Source organism: Pelophylax lessonae (genome assembly GCF_965119305.1).
Source record: "Pelophylax lessonae genome assembly, chromosome: 3".
NCBI lineage: Eukaryota > Metazoa > Chordata > Amphibia > Anura > Ranidae > Pelophylax > Pelophylax lessonae.
The window spans coordinates 409671242-409693375 of record NC_138770.1 but is presented as its reverse complement, the minus strand read 5'-3'; the positions used below and the strand labels follow the sequence as shown (position 1 = coordinate 409693375).

The following is a 22134-nucleotide window of genomic DNA, read 5'->3' as shown; positions in this document are numbered from 1 at the left end:
AAAAAAAATGTGACACATGTGAATTTTAGCGCACCTGATTTTTTCCACAACATTCATAATCCCCATTTGGTTCTAAGGTTGCAGCTTTATTTATTTCACAGATCCTGCGCACAATTTTTTTCACATACACATCACAATTACTGACTTAAACCTGACCAAAACAAGACTCTAGTAGACATCCCAGATGTGATAAATTTGAAACACAAACGCATGAATTATAATCTAATCAATAATATAATTTTATTTTATAATATAATATATATATATATATATATATATATGTATAAAAAGGAGGTGATACAATGTAATCTGAATTTATATATAATAAATTTATATTATATATTCATATATATTATATATATATATATATATATAATATATATATATATATATATATATATATTTTATATATATATATATATATAATGTAAATTTATTATATATAATTTCAGATTATATTGTATCACCTCCTTTTTATGTGTTTGTGTTGGTGCAACTTTTGAATTTCCCTCCCAGTTCCGCTCCCATGCACCATTGCTGCTGCAGGGAACGGAACCAGGAAGTCATCAGAGCGACGGACGAGCGGCGGGGATCTCGGCGTCGATCACAGCAATGGGAGATCATCGCTGGATCGCCAAGAGAAGGTAAGGAACATCGCTGCAGGCTCTGCAAATCTACCCCGAGCGTGACTCGGGGATACCGATAGTAGCATGAAAAATCCACCCCGAGTCACGCTCGGGGATACCGCTAAGGGAGTTAAAGGGGTTGATTTCATAACTATTCAGGAAGATACTGGTAAGGGTATTAGATGAGGAATTTCAGTTACCTAGCAGAATAAAATGGGAAGAGGATGTGGGGCAGTTAACAGATGTACAGTGGGATGGTATATTGGCTTCAATAGACACAATATCTCTTTCAGCAACCCAAAATCTCACACAATTTTATATACTCCATATATTGGGGTATATGGAGCAGAGAGAAGGGTAGGGGGCAAAGCAAATAGCAGTTTTAAGAAGCTTATATCGGGCTAGAAAAGCTATAACAGGGAAATTGATAAAATAAAAACCACCAGGTATAGTAGATTGGTTGGGGAAAGTCAAAAATACCATAATTAGTGAAAAATTGGTTTATAAAAGACAAGGAAATATTAAAAAGTTTGAAAGAATATGGAAAGCATGGATAAAAACTCCCGGCCTAGTTGCTGATATTTAAAATGTTTGGTTGAATAATGTAGCTTGGAGTAGGGTATGGGAAAGGAGGTAGAGGGGTCGGAGGTTTGGTGGAAGGGGGTTAGAAGGGATGATTCATTGTTTATTAGTATTTTTGTATGTGATAATTTTGTCTATTGATGGAAAATAGTAAAGATATAAAGAATAAAAAAAAAAAAAGAATTCTATAGCCAGCAATTGGTTCTAGTCTAACTGTACCTCAACAAGAGTATTTCTCTAGGTAGAGAGTGTATTTCTTACTCCACATGTTTTTTGAGCGTGCTCCAGCAGGGGGTGTAAGAATAATAATATACTTTGTTAGGGATGTTTAATATCCTGGCCAATCAGAATGCCTGGGGAACCTTATGAGGCATGCTGGGAGAACTAATACATATCTGAGCCACTTCCAGTTTTGTCTTTTCTCTCCTGGGCTTTTTCCCTGATATATGCTTAGAAGTAGGGTTGCACTGATACCTTTTTTTTTATCGGCGAGTACGAGTACCGATACTTTTGGTCAGGTACTCGCTGATATATTTCGGTGCTGTTTGTGTCAATACAAAAAAAATTGGCGCAAATCGCACTGCAAAGAATCAAATGCAATTTGAAGAGGAATGCAGTGCGATTCCTGTCCAAATCGCATGCGATTCCCCCCACTGCCCCTGTGTGTGTGTGTGTGTATAGAAAAGGAAAAGCACCAACTAGTGGGCGGTTTAAAAAATGTTAGAAATTACAGGATATACAGTATCTGGCACATGCAAAATAATCTACATTGGTGTCCTGGTCTACTGCTGATAGCAAATCAGGGCTGCTGGAGGTGCTCACAGGGTTGGAGGAGAAGTTGTGGGACCCCGTGGGTATAAGGCAGAAGTGATGTCAGCTTGGGGGCAGATCACCTTTTCATCTCCTCCAGCCCTGTAAGCACCTCTAGCAGCCGTGATTTGCTATCATAGGCAGTCTGGGTCACCTATGTAGAATATTATGCATGTGGCCAGATATGTACTGTGAGTTCTAACATTCTTTAGACTGCCCACTAGATGGTGCTTTTTCCAATCTATATACACACACACTTACACAGGAGCGGCGGGGGAAATCGCATGCGATTTAGATAGGAATCGCACCCCATTGCAAACGTTCCTGGAGAAAGCTCTAGAGTTTGGGTGCTGCAGCAACCACCAGCTGGAGACTGGATACGAAAGCCACAATAAGGATATTTGCCAGCACACCACAGATCATCAGGTAGAGTCCAATAGTTTTTTTTTTTTTTTGGAGGAATTGTAACATCATAAAAAGTTATTGCAGCTTACTTCTGAAGCAGGCTGGCATCTGAAGCAGCCCGGATACCCTGCGAAACCTGTCCTTTCATCTGCTCCCCCAGCCTTCCTGGCACCCTTGGTGCATGGAATCTAAGAAAAAATCAACGATATCCAATGAAGGAATGGTTGCTAGCGGTAATGCGGAAAGATAAGTACCATGTGATCCCATGGGGAATTGCTAATACACTAATGTTTGCCAAACATGATGCATCACAGAGCATTATGTTTCTACTAAGGAGGACTAATATGTGATTTGGGACTCTGGTACCTCAAATTGAAGCTATTGAAAAGTTCAAGTGTACAAGACATACACCTTTGGAAGGTTATATAATATGATTGTCTTCAATCTATTTATGTTCCTACTAAGGGGAGTCTCAGTTTGCCACATAGGAGATACCTCTTCGTATATGTGATATATTTTATTGAATTGGGAACATTTAATTGTACTTCAATTGGACTGTCCATTCTACACACACTCATGTGATGGAGGTGAAGATTTCATTATTCTTTATTTTGGAGAGGACACTATATCATTGGTATACCTCCTCTGCACCACGAGTGATAGTGAACTTCATCTGCATTATACAATCTACATTTTCTGGACTTAAAGGCACAGAGCTATCAATTCAATTTCTGAGGTCTTTGATTTTTAGAGGCATTTAGACCATCAAACACGCTTGTGCATGTGTGGGGAAATTTCTGCGCTATAAATTATTAAACACGAGATAAATGAGGTAAGTGAAAGCAGCACACACGGACTCATAGAAAAAATCCCAAAAACAATAATAAAACAATGTGTGTAGCGCTAACAAAGAAGAAATTAAATAAATTGATATTAATTAATCAAATGACAAAGGTGATGGTGAAATAGATATGGAAATATACACTCAATGCTTATAGTATATAGAAATCACTGTGATAATAATCAAAAATGGGTAACCAAATAAATTGTGACAAATATTCATATCATACAGTGCCTTGCGAAAGTATTTGGCCCCCTTGAACTTTGCGACCTTTTGCCACATTTCAGGCTTCAAACATAAAGATATAAAACTGTAATTTTTTGTGAAGAATCAACAACAAGTGGGACACAATCATGAAGTGAAACAAAATTTATTGGATATTTCAAACTTTTTTAACAAATAAAAAACTGAAAAATTGGGCATGCAAAATTATTCAGCCCCCTTAAGTTAATACTTTGTAGCGCCACCTTTTGCTGCGATTACAGCTGTAAGTCACTTGGGGTATGTCTCTATCAGTTTTGCACATCGAGAGACTGAAATTTTTGCCCATTCCTCCTTGCAAAACAGCTCGAGCTCAGTGAGGTTGGATGGAGAGCGTTTGTGAACAGCAGTTTTCAGTTCTTTCCACAGATTCTCGATTGGATTCAGGTCTGGACTTTGACTTGGCCATTCTAACACCTGGATATGTTTATTTGTGAACCATTCCACTGTAGATTTTGCTTTATGTTTTGGATCATTGTCTTGTTGGAAGACAAATCTCCGTCCCAGTCTCAGGTGTTTTGCAGTCTCCATCAGGTTTTCTTCCAGAATGGTCCTGTATTTGGCTCCATCCATCTTCCCATCAATTTTAACCATCTTCCCTGTCCCTGCTGAAGAAAAGCAGGCCCAAACCATGATGCTGCCACCACCATGTTTGACAGTGGGGATGGTGTGTTCAGGATGATGAGCTGTGTTGCTTTTACGCCAAACATAACGTTTTGCATTGTTGCCAAAAAGTTCGATTTTGGTTTCATCTGACCAGAGCACCTTCTTCCACATGTTTGGTGTGTCTCCCAGGTGGCTTGTGGCAAACTTTAAACGACACTTTTTATGGATATCTTTAAGAAATGGCTTTCTTCTTGCCACTCTTCCATAAAGGCCAGATTTGTGCAGTATACGACTGATTGTTGTCCTATGGACAGAGTCTCCCACCTCAGCTGTAGATCTCTGCAGTTCATCCAGAGTGATCATGGGCCTCTTGGCTGCATCTCTGATCAGTCTTCTCCTTGTATGAGCTGAAAGTTTAGAGGGACGGCCAGGTCTTCGTAGATTTGCAGTGGTCTGACACTCCTTCCATTTCAATATTATCGCTTGCACAGTGCTCCTTGGGATGTTTAAAGCTTGGGAAATCTTTTTGTATCCAAATCCGGCTTTAAACTTCTCCACAACAGTATCTCGGACCTGCCTGGTGTGTTCCTTGTTCTTCATGATGCTCTCTGCGCTTTAAACGGACCTCTGAGGCTATCACAGTGCAGGTGCATTTATACAGAGACTTGATTACACACAGGTGGATTCTATTTATCCTCATTAGTCATTTAGGTCAACATTGGATAATTCAGAGATCCTCACTGAACTTCTGGAGAGAGTTTGCTGCACTGAAAGTAAAGAGGCTGAATAATTTTGCACGCCAAATTTTTCAGTTTTTTATTTGTTAACAAAGTTTGAAATATCCAATAAATTTCGTTCCACTTCATGATTGTGTCCCACGTGTTGTTGATTCTTCTCAAAAAATTACAGTTTTATATCTTTAAGTTTGAAGCCTGAAATGTGGCAAAAGGTCGGAAAGTTCAAGGGGGCTGAATACTTTCGCAAGGCACTGTATGTGCAAATCCAAAAAATAGTCCAAGCACCAGAAAAAGAAAAAGAATCAGTGTCCAAGCGGTGCATCAAAAATGATATGTATGGTGTTAAAGGAGTATCAAGGAACCGCAAGTCCCAGCAGGTAAGTCCTAATTCCACGTAGTAAACTCAGGTATACAGGAGGAGGAACACCCATGAAGGATCACTAAGGAAGCAATATAGCAGCTTACCAGAACAAATTGGTCACCCAACCTAATGGATAGACCTCTGTAGGCTTGATAGTAATAATATGGAAATCCACCAGGTGTCACTCCAAATTTGACAGATAGTTCAGGTCCGATATTCATGGGCATATAAAAATGATGATAGGGACATAGTGTAACTCCGTAAAACAATCAATTTATTAAAAGCCAAAAAATATTAAACTCACAGTTTAGACGACATAATACAGCATGTAGAAAATGTTTGCAAAGGATCCAAGTGTTTGCGACGTCTCCGCAAACACTAACAGCGAGAAGCCGGCTTGTGGGGGCGTGGTCACGTCACGTCTGACTCCACCCGACCGGTTTGGTCATATGTTTGACGTCGTCAAACTCCCTAAGGGATGATTGATTCCCCAAATTAGGGAGTCTCACTTTAAAGTCTCCTCACAGATGCTTCAAAATAAATCAACCTAAAACCACAGGAGAACACATATAAGGGATGGTCCTTTAAAAAGTGGATAAAGCGCATTGTTGATACTAGTATCCCTCTTCTTCTTTTTAGAATATTTGAAGGAGAGGGCTGCCACACTATCATATGTTTATCCTCAGAGTCATAGCATCCAAATGGGTTGTCACCTTCATACCACATGCTTGAAATAGTGTGATGAGCAGAGCATGCAGTTTAGGTATACTACACATACACACACATATATATATATATATATATGTAGATAAAGGGAGGCTTTTAGGGAGCAGTTGAGCCAACACTTGTTTTTATATGTATTGTTATTTATGTGTCATATATGTGGATTTTATGTATATTTCAAAAAAGATGATCACAAATGAAATGACAGTAGCTGCACGTTTATAACTACTTATTCTCCTCTAGTTTTATGGTAAATTGGGATTTATGTAAAACTAAAAGTACAATAGGATCCCATTTAATTTAAAATACATAGGAGGAGGTAGAGTTTGGATCCACCTGGTTTTGGGTTTGGGTTTTGGGTTTATGTGTTGTGGCCTTTAAAATGTCTGTATAGATTTTTTATTTCTTCAGGCAGTTGTTTGAGAAAATGAGAAAAGATTGGATAAGCATTTCACAGAAAGAGGACACGCCTTTTTTTTTTTTTTTTTTTTGAATGGTGCAGAAGCTAACTTATCTGATGTAACTTTGGAAAAGTTTAGGTCAACAACATACTCTGTTCTGAAATCCTCCCTCTAGTGATCATAATCAGAGTTTAGAGTTAAATCAGAACTCCCCTAAGGTCCCATTCATGCAGGCAAAGAACCATGTCAGACATGTAAATTGTTCAGAAGTGCCTCTGTTTATCAACTTATCTTCACTGCAGCAGTAAGCTGTGCTCTGTGTGAATGATAGGGACAATTCATCATAAAGATTAACCAAGCTCTTTTCTCCCAAAATCCCCTGATTTCCGTATTTATTACGGGTACTTATACAGCGCCATCATTTACGCAGCACTTTACACATATATTGAACATTCACATCAGTCCTGCCCTCAAGGAGCTTACAATCTAAAATCCCTAACTCACAGTCATACACTAAAGCCAATCTAGACAGGATCCAATTATCCTACCAGCATGTCTTTGGAGTGTGGGAGGAAACCAGAGCACCTCGATGAAACCCACACAGGCGCAGAAAGAACATGCAAACTCCAGGCAGGTCATGGCTGGGATATGCACCAACAACCCCAGTGCTGCTAGGCAGAAGTGCTAACCACTTAGCCACTGTGAAACTCGCTTTTGTGTCTTGGTAATGTCTCAGTTCCACGTATTATGCCCTTTAGCCCTTGTAGTCTACCCTTTGATTTTTTTCTGGACAGATAGGGCTTTAATTTGGGAGCAAATTTGGAAACATATATTTTTATTTCCTTGGTTTTCTTTGGGAATAAAAAGTTAAAAACGCATTTATCTGTAACTTTTTCCAACACAGTGTTTACATAATTAGCGCACCCCTATACATTTACAGAAAAATATAGGAAAAGTCTGGTGATTAAAATGATAGCAAATGTAGGGGTGCTTTATTCCGCTTTCAATACTACACTGTGATGCACTTGTAGCACCCTCCTAGATGGATGCTAAGGTTAGTTAGATATAGGGCTGGCTCACTGTGTTCAGTGGAGCTGTGTTTTTCTTGCTAGGTAAATTTAGCTTGTCTCATTGTAATCAGTATGGCTGTAATTTTTGTATGTGATTAGTAGGGTTTGTTCAGTGTTTCAGCTACTGCTGGTTTGATTGTATCCTCTGATTTCCAGAGAGTGGTAGAATCCTCGGAAACAGTGGTCTCGATACTGTGGATTTGGGGCCGGATGCAGCACTTTGCTTGCCCCTATCCAGCCCCTGGGGCACTAATCCTGCCACTGATACAAGGCACTATTCCCCAGACTGACACCCTTAATGGGGCACTATTGCTCCCACTGAATCCAATGATTGGGCACTATTCCTTACATTGATACCAACAACAGGTCACTATTTCTCGCACTGATACCAATGAAGGGGCATTGTTTTCTCACAAGGCATTTTCTACTTACACTGGCCACAGTTCAGCCCCCCAAAGTCTGAAGGACAGTAAATTGTCCCTTTGCTTGGAAAGTGTGGAGACCCCTGCTCTGGAACATAGGTGTGGAGCTATGCAAATAGCAGTATGAATATTTATACAGCCCTGGCCAATTCCAGAGAGGGTGGCCCTGAAGGCTGCTGGAAGCCTGTATAAATACTCTGGGACACAGAGCTTCTTGGTCTTTGACTGCAGAGGGGAAGTCCAGCCTGGAGGGCTTGATGCCCTCTGGGCAGCGCTGCCATGTGCTTGCTGTTTCTGAGGCCTTAGGAGCATGACCTGAGGGCCTGGATGCTGGTGCTACAGAGAGCTGACTGAGAGGCTGTCTTTTAAAGATCTGGTGTGGTATCACAGGGGAAAGGTGTCACATGGATGTTGGAAGGAGGCAACCAACTTTCCCTGGACATTTTGTGAGTACAAACTGCTGTGAGAGATCTTAGGGACTTTTGGGCTGCTGCCATCCCACTTATGCTAGAGAGTCAGCTGCGTGTTTGACCAAAGGGGACATCGTCTGGTGTCCTGAAGAGCTCAGTCTTTCTAGCGCTTTATGAAGGGACTGCTTCTACTACAAATCCAAGTCCACAGTTTGCTATTGCAAGGACCTTTGCTTCAACTTTTCAGAGAGGGGTTTACTGTACATAGTTCTCTTTTTGGAGCATCCCACTTTTTTCCCTCAACCCTTTCCCAGTTAATCCAAAAATAAAAACAACAAAAAGAACACCCCTAGAACCACTAGAACACCCCTAGACTGGATTTTGAGGCAAAGAGTGACTGTGATTGTGTGCCTGGCTGCTGGCAATCTACTGGGAGAAGAACTTGGGCAATTTCCAGTGGCTCCTTTGGGGGTAGTGCTACACACAAGGGAAAGCAAATGGTTTACGTAAATTGTTATCATGACATTAAGATGTTATCAAGTCAGATTGACTAAGGCACAAATCAACATAAAAAATATCATATTTTAAATTGGCTTGTCAATAGATATAACAAAACACTTTCAATGGTATGTTCAACAGAGCAAAGAGGCGCAAATAAGAGAAATTACTGTATGTACTACATGTACTTGAATTAGTTTGATTCCACTGGCTTTCAACAAGCATGTGACAGAGGTGCTTGAATATAGGGGCAAGACGCCGTTTAAGACCGAATCAGAACCAGTTAGATTTGTGGCCTCAGCTAGAGCTGCTCTGGCCACGCCCTTTGACGCAAATAACCCTGCTCACCAGGGCTTGGTCACAGAGGTGGGAGATATAAGCAGGACAGAAGCTTAGGGGCTGTGATAGGACCTGTACAGACGCACCGCCCCCTTCCTCTCCCAGCAGCTGACGTCACATCCAGGTCGGGGAGTTCTCTGTGTACCTATCACAGCGCGCCGCAGCCCCTGTACAGACGCACCGCCCGCAGCTGACGTCACATCCAGGCGCGGCCAGGCGGCGGTGGTCCGTTACTGGGGAGAGTTCGGTTCCTGTGCGGCGGACTAGTAGCTGGCTGAGCCTAGGTGTGTGTAGTTACGCGGGGGCAGGCGCGTAACTACACACTCGAGTTTTAAAAAAAAAAATCGTTTCAAACTAAAAAATCGATAAATCGATTAAATCGATTTATCGCCCAGCCCTAGTGCATAGGTTTGGAAAAATACACAAAGCACACCAAGAGTCAAGTAGAAATACACATACCCCTTGTATTTAACCACTTGCCAACCCCCCCTACGCAGATTTACTGCTGCAGGGCACGTGCCGCCCGGAGCCGCTCTCCCGCTGTGATTAGACACAGCGAGAGGCAGACCGCAGGAGGAGCGGGCTCGATCGCTGCCGGCCTTCTGCAGTCTGACAGGAGAGCCGTCTGGAATGTAAACAATGCAAGACGGCACTCCAGTCAGAGAGGCAGGGAAAGATCGTGTGATTCAGCTAAGCTAAATCACAGATCTCTCTCTGCCTCAGTTCAATCCAACCCCCCCCCCCCCCAGTTGTAAAGCACATATAGGGAACACATTTAACCCCTTGATCACCCCAAGTGTTAACCCATTCCCTGCCAGTGTCATTTATACAGTAACAGTGCATATTATTTAGCACTGATTACTGTATTAATGTCACTGGTCCCCAAAAAGTGTCACTTAGTGTCAGATTTGTCCGCTGCAATGTTGCAGTCCCGATAAAAATCGCTGATCACCGTCATTACTAATAAAAATATTTAAAAAAATAAAAAGTCCATAAATCTATCCTGTCGTTTGTAAACGCTATAACCTTTGCGCAAACCAATTATTATACTCTTTTTGGGATTTTTTTTTTAACCAAAAACAGACAAAAAAATTAAATTTTTTAAATGTTTTAATGGGAATGTTTTATAGCAGAAAGTGGAAAGTATTGGTATTTTTTCAAAATTGATGCTCTTTTTTTGTTTATAGCGCAAACGTGAAAAACCACAGAGGTGATAAAATACCACCAAAAGAAAGCTCTATTTGTGGGGAAAAAAAGGACATAAATTGTGTTTGGGTATGGCGTCGCACTACCGCGCAAGTGTCACTTAAAGCAACGCAGTGCCGAATCGCAAAAAATGGCCTGGTCAATAAGGGGGTAAAACCTTCCGGGGCTGAAGTAATTAATATTTGCTTAATGTGGTGTTCAGCTTTGACTTTCAACCTCATGCTCTTTTGTCAGAAGGGTGTGCTGAATGCCTCTAATAGTGCCCCAAAGTACCCTCCATTTACCACTTTGACTTCTTTCCCATGTGGCCAGGAAGATTGTGGCAGGCTTGTCGTGGACCAGTGCTAGATCTCCCAGAGCTGATTCTTTCTCTACCTGATCTTGAAATATGCCGGAGGGACTTTTTCAGAAAATCTCCCAGTGTCATTGTTTTCTCCTTCACCCTGTCTTTATTCTTTTCATGAGACTTTTCCTTGCAGATGTCGCAGGCTACAGATTTCTTCCTCTTACTGCTTGTTTGAGAGGACAGAGGAGGAGGAGGTCAGATAGAAAAGCATAAAATGTCAATGCCTTGAGCCAAAAGACACAATAAGAAGACATGAATGCAAAAGCATCTAATTGCAAGTGGGTCCCTGATACAGTATGGAGCTTTTCATATACTGTACGTTTGTTCCACATAGGTGTGTATCCCTTGTTTTCCTCAGCAGTGTGTACAGTTGTGGCCAAAAGTTTTGGGAATGACACGAATATACATTTTAAAAAGTCTGCTGCCTCAGTTTTTATGATTGGCAATTTTCATATACTCCAGAAGGTTATGAAGAGTGATCAGATAAATTGCAATTAATTGCAAAGTCTCTCTTTGGCATTAAAATAAACTTAATCCCATAACAAACATTTCCATTGCATTTGTAAAGAAGCCTTCAGGGTGCCCAAAAAAGTCCAGCAAGCTCCAGAACCGTCTGCTACAATTGATTCAGCTGTGGGATCGGGGCACCACCAGTGCAGAGCTGGCTCAGGAATGGCAGCAGGTGTGAGTACATCTGCACCCACAGTGAGGTAAAGACAATTGGAGGATGGCCCGGTGTCAAGAAGGGCAGCAATGAAGCCACTTCTCTCCAGGAAAAACATCAGGGACAGACTGATATTCTGCAAAAGGTATAGGGATTGGACTGCTGAGGATTGGGATAAAATCATTTGCCCTGATGAATCCCCTTTACGATTGTTTGGGGCATCTGGAAAAAAACTTGTCTAGAGAAGAAAAAATTAGCGCTACCATCTGTGTCATGCCAACAGTAAAGCATCCTAAGGCCATTCATGTGTGGGTTTGCTTCTCAGCCAAGGAAGTGTGTTTACTCACAGTTTTGCCTAAGAACACATCCATGAATAAAGAATGGTACAAAAACATCCTCCGAGAGCAACTTCTCCCAACCATCCAAGAACAGTTTAGTGACAAACCATGCCTTTTCCAGCATGATGGAGCACCTTGCTATAAGGCAAAAATGATAACTAAGTGGCTTGGGAAACAAAACATCTAAATTTTGGGTCCCTGGCCAGGAAACTCCTCAGACCTTAATCCCATTGAGAACTTGTGGTCAATCCTCAAGAGGCAGATCACCTAAAAAAAACCCCACAAATGCTGACAAACTCCAAGCATTGATTATGCAAGAATGGGCTGCCATCAGTCAAGATGTGGCCCAGAAGTTGATTGACAGCATGCCAATGGGCGAATTGCAGAAGTCTTGAAAAAGAAGGGTCAACACTGCAAATATTGACTCTTTGTATAAACTTAATGTAATTGTCAATACTTCAAAAGAATTGAGGGCTTGTTCAGCTCCTTTCTCTGGTCTTCTTCTCACCCTAGAATAGGACTATGAGTTCTTCAGGAAGCTTTAGGTCAGGGGGGGCCTAGCATTGCCGGATCTATATAAGTACTTTTTGGCAAATCAGATGGTATATGCATGTAGATGGTTAACCGAAGATGATAGAGATGCGGCCACTGTTTTAGAAGCGGCTCTGGTGGGTTCATATGAAGGATTGCATCATCTACTTTTTTGGGGACCGCGAAATTATAGGGCAATGATGGGTTCCATGAGGGTCACGATTAAGGTGTAGGAAAGGGTACGAAACATTATGCAACCAGAGGGCACCAAGTACTCCCCCTCCACGCCACTTTGGTTTAATCACCGTTTGCCCCTATTCGCCACTATTCCAGAGAAGGGAATTAGGCAGTTAAAAGATATTGTGGGAGGGGGGCAGCTGCTTACATTTGAGGAACTTAAGTCCAAATTCCAACTTTAAAATTGGTACTTTTTCCGTTACCTGCAGCTGCGCCATGCTTTCCTTTCTCAGTTTGAAAGCACCGCTCTACAGATCCAATCCTCAGACTTGGAATAGTTGCTGGCATAGGAACAACTCCCTAAGACACTGTCTGTAGTCTACAAATAATTATTTACAGTACGCCCAAAGCCAATTAAAAAATGTAGGGAGTGGAGGATGTCTGTGATACCCAATTTTCAAGGCGATGACTAGGACGATATGTGGGATTTCCCCTTTAAATATTTGGTGTCCTTCAGAGACCGCCTCATACAATATAAAATTCTCCATCGGATTTATTACACTCTGGCCAGAATTGCTAGGATTTATGCTTCTGATTCTGTGGACTGTTGGCATTGCCGACATTCTCCGGCGGACTTTGAACATATATTCTGGAAATGCCCACTAATACAGCAATTCTGGCAGGAGGTGGTTCGGACTCTTGAAGATATTACAGCTCTGAGGGTGCACCTAACTTTGGCTGTGTGTTTGCTTGGCCTAGTGGAAGAATTAGCGCCCCTCAAGGCACAAGGGACTTTGTTGTCCATCACTTTGTTCTATGCGTGTAAGGCTATCCTCCTATACCGGAAAAAAGAGGAGGCACACTCACTGATGTATTGGAAGACCCTAATTAATAAGTCCGTACCATTTTATAAGACAAGTTACCAAAATAGAAGCTGCCAAAAAATTAAAAAGGGTTCCTACGTTGAGAGATGGGGATGCCTCCTGACTGTTGCGGCAAACATGTCAAGTAACTAGATAGCTGTTGAGTGAGGACAGGTGATGTCAATATACTGACATGGATGTGGGCTCATGTGAAGGTGACAGTGTCATGCTAAAATTCTCCTAGGACGTATTGTAACTATAATTGTATGTATATCCTTCTGTAGGTATTGCACTAGGGAAGGTGGGAAGGTGGGGGGGGGGGGGACGGTTTGGGTTGGGATTTATTAAGGCTGTTTTGGTTGCCTTATTGTTTTTCCTTTGCACCTGGCTGTGCTTTTTGTTTTGTTCTTTTTTTGTTTTTGAGGTATTTTTTGATACTCTGTTTTGTATGCATAAATCAATAAAAATAATCCCCCCCCCCCCCCCAAAAAGAAAAAACAAACAAAAAATCTTATTTCCTATGGATCCCGTTCACATCTGTGATGGGAGTCACTTTGGATGGGAGGGCCCGTGGAACCCAGCTTACCTTAGAGTGGTTGAGAAATCCCTTTCTCAGCTCCCTAGGCCCCTCTTATGTGTAAGTCACCCTGTGTGTAATAGGGGCACAGGGTGACCAAGAAAATGATGGACAGCTACTTAATGGACACTGAGAATATGGTTTTGATTACTTCAAATGGGACAGCATTATTTATCAAAAATATCTCTCAAGAAAAATATGAAGACTATTCCTGGTCTGTTTGATTCTGAAAACGTTCATTGAAACAGCTGGTAGCATTGGCCTCTGTTCCATGTTCTTCAATGTAAGAGACAGACAGTCTGAGTACATAGCACTCACATCCTATGTATTGAGGTGTTATGTGTTTTCTGCTAAGCATGTCTGTCCCATTGTTAATAAACTCCCCAATTGTTTCTGTCCAGATGGCTAGGTAATAAGTTCAGATTAATTATGTTTCTGTATACAATTTCATCTGCATATGATAATGTAATCAGGCTCACCTGACCTGCGTGTGGTATATATTGTGTGTGAGTCTGTTCAATAAATGTTCCAGGTCTTATAAAAGCTATTTTTGGCTAGTTTTGTATGGAGGTGGCTAGAATATCTGATATCTATGTTCAAGACTGAAGGAAGCGGTATTCTGACGGAAGCACACAAGCACATTGTGGGTTGTGGTTCCGTTACATTACATCTATGCAGTTTCCCTTAATGTGTTTTTTAGAAAGATTCAGAGACTTTTTTTGCATGTGTTTTTGGTTCCATAGACTTCAATGGAAATGCATTAAAAAGGCAACAGACACCTCCCAAAGAAACACATATAAACGCATTAAAAACCTGTGTAAAAAAAACATGAAAAATGCACCAGGAAAATGCATCAACCGCAACCAGCATAGGTGTGAACCTAAGCTTAGGCCTGGTTCACACTATTGCAGGTCTGTGGGCCGTGTTTATGCAGGCAAGGCAGCCAATGGGGTTTGGGGTTTGGGTTTCAAGAAGGAAAAACATGCCTACGCCATTTTCAAAATGCAGCAGCTGGGAAATTACATGGTTTCCCAGCAGTTTCTGCACCCACGCTGTGTTTTTAGATGCGCGGGAGTGTCATTAAGAATGAGGGGCAGCCCTGTGCGGTTTGGTTGTAAGTGCAGGAACAAATGCGATTCCAGTTCACAGCTATGCATTTTTTTAGTGCATATGCAGATCCATAGAAATGCACTACAGTTCATTTAACCTTATTTCCTGTTGGACTTTTCGCATCTATGCAGTTTTCTTTAGGGCCCATTCACACCACAAACTACATAACTGCGTGTTTTTGACTGCCTGTTTAAATGCATTTGAAACGCGTTTGAAGTGGACTTGAGTGCGTTTTACATGCGGATTGTGCTGTGTTTGCAGTGCAATTTTCTATACATTTTTTGGCTTGGCTTTCTTGGCTTAAAGGGGCACAGTGCAGTGCATTTGAAGTGCGTTTGTAGCATGTTCCCTGCATTTGCTGTGTGTAAAAATGCAGCATGCTCTACTATCTTTTAACTGCACTGAACTGCATTGCAATGATGTGAATTATGCCCAGAGGATTACTTTGATTTTGGGCTGTCTATGCATTAGGAGTGCAGTTCAAAATGCATCCAACCATGTTCAGTATGAAATGGCCCTTAATGCATTTAATGAGAGGTGCAGAGACTTTGATGCACCCGTTTTTGGTTTCAAAGGCTTCAACAGAATTACATCAAAAAATGCATGGTGCGTTTCCTGCATGACAACATACACCTCCTCCTAGCAACATGAACACTTCCCAAAAAAATGCTAAATGCATTAAAAATGCATAAAAAACGCACACGAAAAAAATGCAAAACACACCCCAAAATGCATCAACTGCACATGTGAACCTAACCTTACTTTTTTGTGCAGCAGGTCAGCATTTCTGTATTTCTTGCCAATCCATTCAATTGATATGACACATGTGCTCACACTCAGGGAAGATGCCCACTGGGTGGGACCATGGGCATTCACAATGATGATCAGTGCCACACTCAGGGAAGATATGTATGAAGGTATAGTGCCCACTGGGTGGTGCCATGGGCACTCACAACGATGACCAGTGCCACACTCAGGGAAGATATGTATGAAGGTATAGTGCCCACTGGGTGGTGCCATGGCCACTCACAACGATGACCAGTGCCACACTCAGGGAAGATATGTATGAAGGTATAGTGCCCACTGGGGGGTGCCATGGGCACTCAAAGCGATGATCAGTGCCACACTCAGGGAAAATATGTATGAGGGTATAGTGCCCACTGGGTGGTGTTATGGGCACTCACAATGATGATCAGTGCCACACTCAGGGAAGATATGTATAAAGGTATAGTGCCCACTGGGTGTTGCCATGGGCGCTCACAGTGATGATCAGTGCCACACTCAGGGAAAATATGTATGAAGGTACAGTGCCCACTGGGTGATGCCAGATGGGCACTCACAATGATGATCAGTGCCACACTCAGGGAAGATATGTAAGAAAGTACAGTGCCTTCTGGGTGGTGCCAAATGGGGACTCACAATGATGATCAGTGCCACACTCCGGGAAAATATGTATGAGGGTATAGTGCCCACTGGGTAGTGCCATGGGCACTCACAATGATGATCAGTGCCACACTCGGGGAAGATATGTAAGAAAGTACAGTGCCTTCTGGGTGGTGCCATGGGCACTCACAATGATGATCACTGCCACACTCAGGGAAGATTTGTAAGAAAGCACAGTGCCTTCTGGGTGGTGCCATGGGCACTCACAATGATGATCAGTGCCACACTTAGGGGAGATATGTATAAAAGTATAGTGCCCACTGGGTGGTGCCATGAGCACTCACAATGATGATCAGTGCCAAACTCAGGAAGGATATGTATGAAGATACAGGGCCACTGGGTGGTGCCATGAGCACTCACAACGATGATCAGTGCCACACTCAGGGAAGATATGTATGAAGGTATAGTGCCCACTGGGTGGTGCCATGGGCACTCACAATGATGATCAGTGCCACACTCGGGGAAGATATGTATGAAGGTATAGTGCCCACTGGGGGGTGCCATGGGCACTCCCAGCGATGATCAGTGCCACACTCAGGGAAGATATGTATGAAGGTACAGTGCCCACTGAGTGGTGCCAGATGGGCACTCACAATGATGATCAGTGACACACTCAGGGACAATATGTATGAGGGTATAGTTCCCACTAGGTGGTGCCATGGGCACTCACAATGATGATCAGTGCCACACTCAGGGAAGATATGTATGAAGGTATAGTGCCCACTGGGTGGTGTCATGGGCACTCACAATGATTATCAGTGCCACACTCAGGGAAGATATGTATGAGGGTATAGTGCCCACTGGGTGGTGCCATGGGCACTCAGTCACAATGATGATCAGTGCCACACTCAAGGAAGATATGTATGAAGGTATAGTGCCCACTGGGTGGTGCCATGGGCACTCACAGCGATAATCAGTGCTACATTTAGGGAAGATATGTATGAAGGTATAGTGCCCACTGGGTGGGCCATGGGCACTCACAACGATGATCACTGCCACACTCAGGGAAGATATGTAAGAAAGTACAGTGCCTTCTGGGTGGTGCCATGGGCACTCACCATGATGATCAGTGCCACACTCAGGGAAGATATGTATAAAAGTATAGTGCCCACTGGGTGGTGCCATGAGCACTCACAACGATGATCAGTGCCATACTCAGGGAAGATATGTATGAAGGTATAGTGCCCACTGGGTGGTGCCATGGGCACTCACACCGATGACCAGTGCCACACTCAGGGAAGATATGTATGAAGGTATAGTGCCCACTGGGTGGTGCCATGGTCACTCACAACGATGATCAGTACCCCACTCAGGGAAGATATGTATGAGGGTATAGTGCCCACTGGGTGGTGTGACAGATGGGCACTCACAATGATTATCAGTGCCACACTCAGGGAAGATATGTATGAGGGTATAGTGCCCACTGGGTGGTGCCATGGGCACTCACAACGATGATCAGTGCCAGAATCAGGGAAGATATGTATAAAGGTATATTGCCCACTGGGTGGTGCCAGATGGGCACTCACAATGATTATAAGTGCCACACTCAGGAAAGATATGTATGAAGGTACAGTGCCCACTGGGTGGTATGACAGATGGGCACTCATAATGATTATCAGTGCCACACTCAGGGAAGTGCATTTCCATGTGATAGTTGGAGGATATGATCAGAAGTTATGGATGGCATCTCTATCTTCATCCTGCATCTACATGATCTGATCAATGGAAATCTGATCGAATTATTGAAGAAGGAATCTCAGTGCTCTTAATTGATCATTCATTTTCCACCCTGGATGATCCACTCGTTTTTTATCGAATTTGATCTAATGTGGTACTAAATTGATCAGAAGGGAAGTAATGTCTATGGGATTAGTTGTCTATTTGATGTAATCACATATGAATGTGATATTGGAAGTGAAGTGTGTACAGGCAGCATAAAGAGGGTTTGCCAGTGGCTGTCCAATCAGATTGTATACTATAGTGTGTTATGTACCCCAGGCCTGTCCATTCAGCCTTCCTCCAGGGAAGGTGTCAGTGAGTCTGTGCTGTGCTCTCCGCCTTGGCTCCTCCCCCTCCTCAGCTCTCCAGCCCAGAGCCCACACTCCATACAATCCGGCCAGGATCACACACAGCATCCCGGCCTGATATCACCGATACCGACTGCCTGAGCCTTGGAGAGGAGATGTGTGCTTGTGGAGGAGTCTCCGGGGGGGCCCGAGCCTGGGATCCTTATATCAGCCTGGACCACTGATCGCTCGTCTATTTCTCCGTCCACAGGCCGCCCCCCAGCCCCGGATCTACTCTCCCCATCCCACGGCCGCTGTGACGCCCCCCGCAGGTATGTGGGGGAGGATGATCTCGGATTACGGATCCGGATTGAATACTTTCAGTGCAGGTAAGTGATCGGTGCGATCAGTCCTGGGACTGGCACAGACTAGCCCCCCCCCCCCCCCCCCCCATACACGTCTACAGGGGGCAACTGCACACAATGGATCACCGTTATGTCATCTGACAGATAGAAATCACTGACAGCCCACATCACTGATATACTGCCACCATTCCCCCTCCCTGGGACCCCTATTCATCCCATCACCAACAGGGAATCTACTAAGACATGACAACCAATCCGCTTCTAGCTTTCATTTTCAAAGCTCAACTGAACAAGCTGAAGGGAGAAGCTGATTGGTTGCCCCAGACAGCTGCTCCAGTAACTTCCCCTGTGTACACAATAGACATGTAACAGTAAACTGCTATGGAGCAATAGAGACAGTTACTTGTTTGGAAGTGTGAAATAGTCCTTGTACAAACACATCAAGACCATTGTGTGTATAATGTACAATGTGTGCTGACAGCCGGGGCTCAGATCACTAGGCCTGCCCTACAACCTGGATGTATACACCGTATACCCCGCTCCATATCCATACACTCACCATTGATTTGTATACTTCAGCTGTATGTGTGTGACCCTTTCATTGTTCCACATACTTCTCCAATACAGCTGTATGTGTTTTGCAGTCAGATTTAATAAAGTTTATAAAGCCTGGGTTCACACTATTGTGAAAACAGACATAGCATGTGATTCGCATTGCATTGCTGTGCTGATCACATGCGATTTCTACATGATGCGATTTCAGCCATACAGTTCATGCGAAAATGCTACTGGATCCTTTTTTTTCCCCCCCGCACTGGAATTGGATTGCATGGGTGTTCACACCCATGCGACTCTGAATCCTGCTTGAATTTAAAGTTCACCCTTCGATCTGCGAACCAATCTGGGGGTGCCATTAACTAATGCGGGAACCTGCACTGGAATCGTGCTGGTTCCCGCATCGCAGTAGTGTGAACCCAGGCTTGTAGTTCTCCTATACAGCTGTATAAGTGCCGTTTCACATTTGTGCGATGCGGGAAGGCTGCGAATATGCAGCGTGATCCCGCATTGCATCCGCGCCTCTGGCAGTTCACACTGCCATATGTGATACGCAGGGGGTGTCAATTAAATGTTAACGACACCCCCAGTTTGATCGCATACCGCAGTGCGATCTGACAGTTCGCACAGGATCGGATCACAGTGTGAACCACTGTTCGATCCGATCCTGATGCGGCTGAAAAAAAGGGTCCTGTGCGTGTTTGGTGCAGATACAGTGCAAATTCAGCCATACAAAGTGTATGGCTGAATTTGCATCCGCACATGAGATCGCATGTAATGAAGGAGCAGTGCGCTCCGAATTACATGCGATCTCGCAAGCCGCACAAATGTGAACCGGCACTAAGTGCAGTTTCACACTTGTGCGATGCGGGAACCCTGCAATCCACTGCGGGTTCCCGCATCGCACCGGAATCCCAGGCAGTTCACACTGCCATAGGTGAACTGCTGGGAGTGTCAATACAAATTTAATGTCGCCACCAGATTAGTTCGCATATCGCAGTGCAGACTGTCAATTCGGACAGGAATCAGATTGCATAGGTGTGAACACCCATGCGATCTGGTTCTGGTGCGGACCAAAAAAAGGGTCCTACATGACTTTGGTCCAAATGCCATGCAAATTAAGCCATGCAATCTGTGTTTTTCATGAATTTGTATCGCACAGACATTGCATGTGATTTGTAGAGCAGTGCGGTGTGAATCACATGCGATGTCTGAGATCGCTGTAGTGTGAAGCGGCACTTAGTGTGATCTTTTTGTTGAGATTTTTATATGTGTTAAATATCGTTCTCCAATACAGCTGTATGTTTGTGATTCTTTTATTCTTATTTAGGGCTCTTACACATGGCTGTGACTATTATATTGATATCTACACAGGCCTCAAGATCCTGCAATAATAATCATAATAGTAATTAAAAACGCATATATTGGTCAGCAAAGTGCTTCTGTAAACATGTGCTTAGACACATAAATGTACAGATCTGCAAAATTCATCTTCCATTCCTCTAACTCAAATTTAGCCTACGTTCACATGGGTCTGATTTGACATGTCAAATTGGAGCCAATTACCGGCAATGGCACCGTCCGAATCGGTGCAACGCCAAGTTTGTGGCGCCACAAAAGAAGTTTCTGTACTACTTTTGGCGATTTTGGTGGGGGGGGGGGGCGATTTCAATAGAGGAACCTGCACAGATGTCTGTGAAATCGCCCCCAAAGTCGGACTGAAATGGCGGTTTGGGAAATCGTGCGATTTCATAACGGCCTCAGTGAGAACCTAAGCTCACACATGGACACAAAGCAACAGGGCTTTAAATTCATACACACGTAAAATGCTGAGTGTGAATGCAGGCTTTTCTAATTTGATTTTAGGGATCTTTTTAACCGCGCACTTTTACGGATGTAAACGCAGCTGTGCATGCAGGAGTCTACAGAACTGTTGCTTCCAGATCCATAAAAGAAGCTATAGGATTTACAGATCTGAACGCAGCGATTTTATTTAGTTTTTGACATCCATGTGCGTTAACCCTCTGTCTGTTTTGTATAGGCCTCCAATACAGATATCATTTTTTGGCACTTTGATACGGATTTAATGTGTGTATCATTTAGTTCTTCAATGCAACTTCTATGACCATTTTTGATTTATTTTTGTATTTATTACAGGAACTTATATAGTGCTGTAAATTTACACAGTGCTTTACATGGATTCAATGTATGTTTTGTATAGTCCTTTCAATGCAGCTGTATGTGTTTGGCCTTTTTTTTAAATTCTGGTTCAATATATGTTCTGTATACTGATTTATGTGTATAGCTCCTGGATTCAGATGTAGTTATAAATATGTATTGGAGAACTTTATATCAGTGGTGCTTTTGGGTCAGATTTAACATATTTTTTTATAGTTCTCCAATGCAGCTATGTATGTATGAGTCTTTTATTTGGGTGGAATGTATGTTTCTTATGGTCCTCCAATACAACTGTGTATAAGTCTTTGTTTCAGATTTAATGAATGTTTGTTTTTTGTGTGAGCCTTTCATTCTTTATATAGTTCTCTAATACAGCTGTATGTGTGTAAACCTTTGATTTAATTTATTGTATGTTTCTTCGAGTTTCCCCAATACTTTGTATGCCAGCCTTTGTTTGAGGTTTAATGTTTGTTTTATATACTAATTTATGTGTATGGCCCTGTGATTTGAAGTGTAGTCCTCCAATACACATTTGTATGTATGACCCTTTGATTAATGTAGATTTTGTGTAGTCCTCCTGTACAGCTCTATATGTATGGCCCTTCTTTCCTTCAGACAAAAGACGTCTGAGGGTGTATAGTGAGCGGGGTTGCTGTGTGCTTGGCACTGATTCCCTGACAGAT

At 42.8% G+C, this 22134-nt stretch overlaps 1 protein-coding gene across 5 annotated transcripts in view; it reads left to right on the top strand.

Moving 5' to 3' along the window:
- The window catches only part of CEP85L (centrosomal protein 85L), a 347939-nt gene that overhangs the window by 80576 nt on the left and 245229 nt on the right, over nucleotides 1-22134 (top strand). For 2 of the 5 annotated variants that reach the window (XM_082251205.1, XM_082251203.1), the window contains exon 1: nucleotides 18658-18742. The exons of 2 other annotated variants lie outside the window; for them this stretch is intronic. In XM_082251205.1, coding sequence (XP_082107331.1) covers nucleotides 18688-18742 — 55 coding nt within the window. In that variant the 5' untranslated portion in view covers nucleotides 18658-18687. Of the gene's footprint in view, nucleotides 1-18657; nucleotides 18743-19036; nucleotides 19170-22134 lie in introns of those variants that run through there. One more of the 5 variants, XM_082251207.1, reaches the window with a different exon arrangement.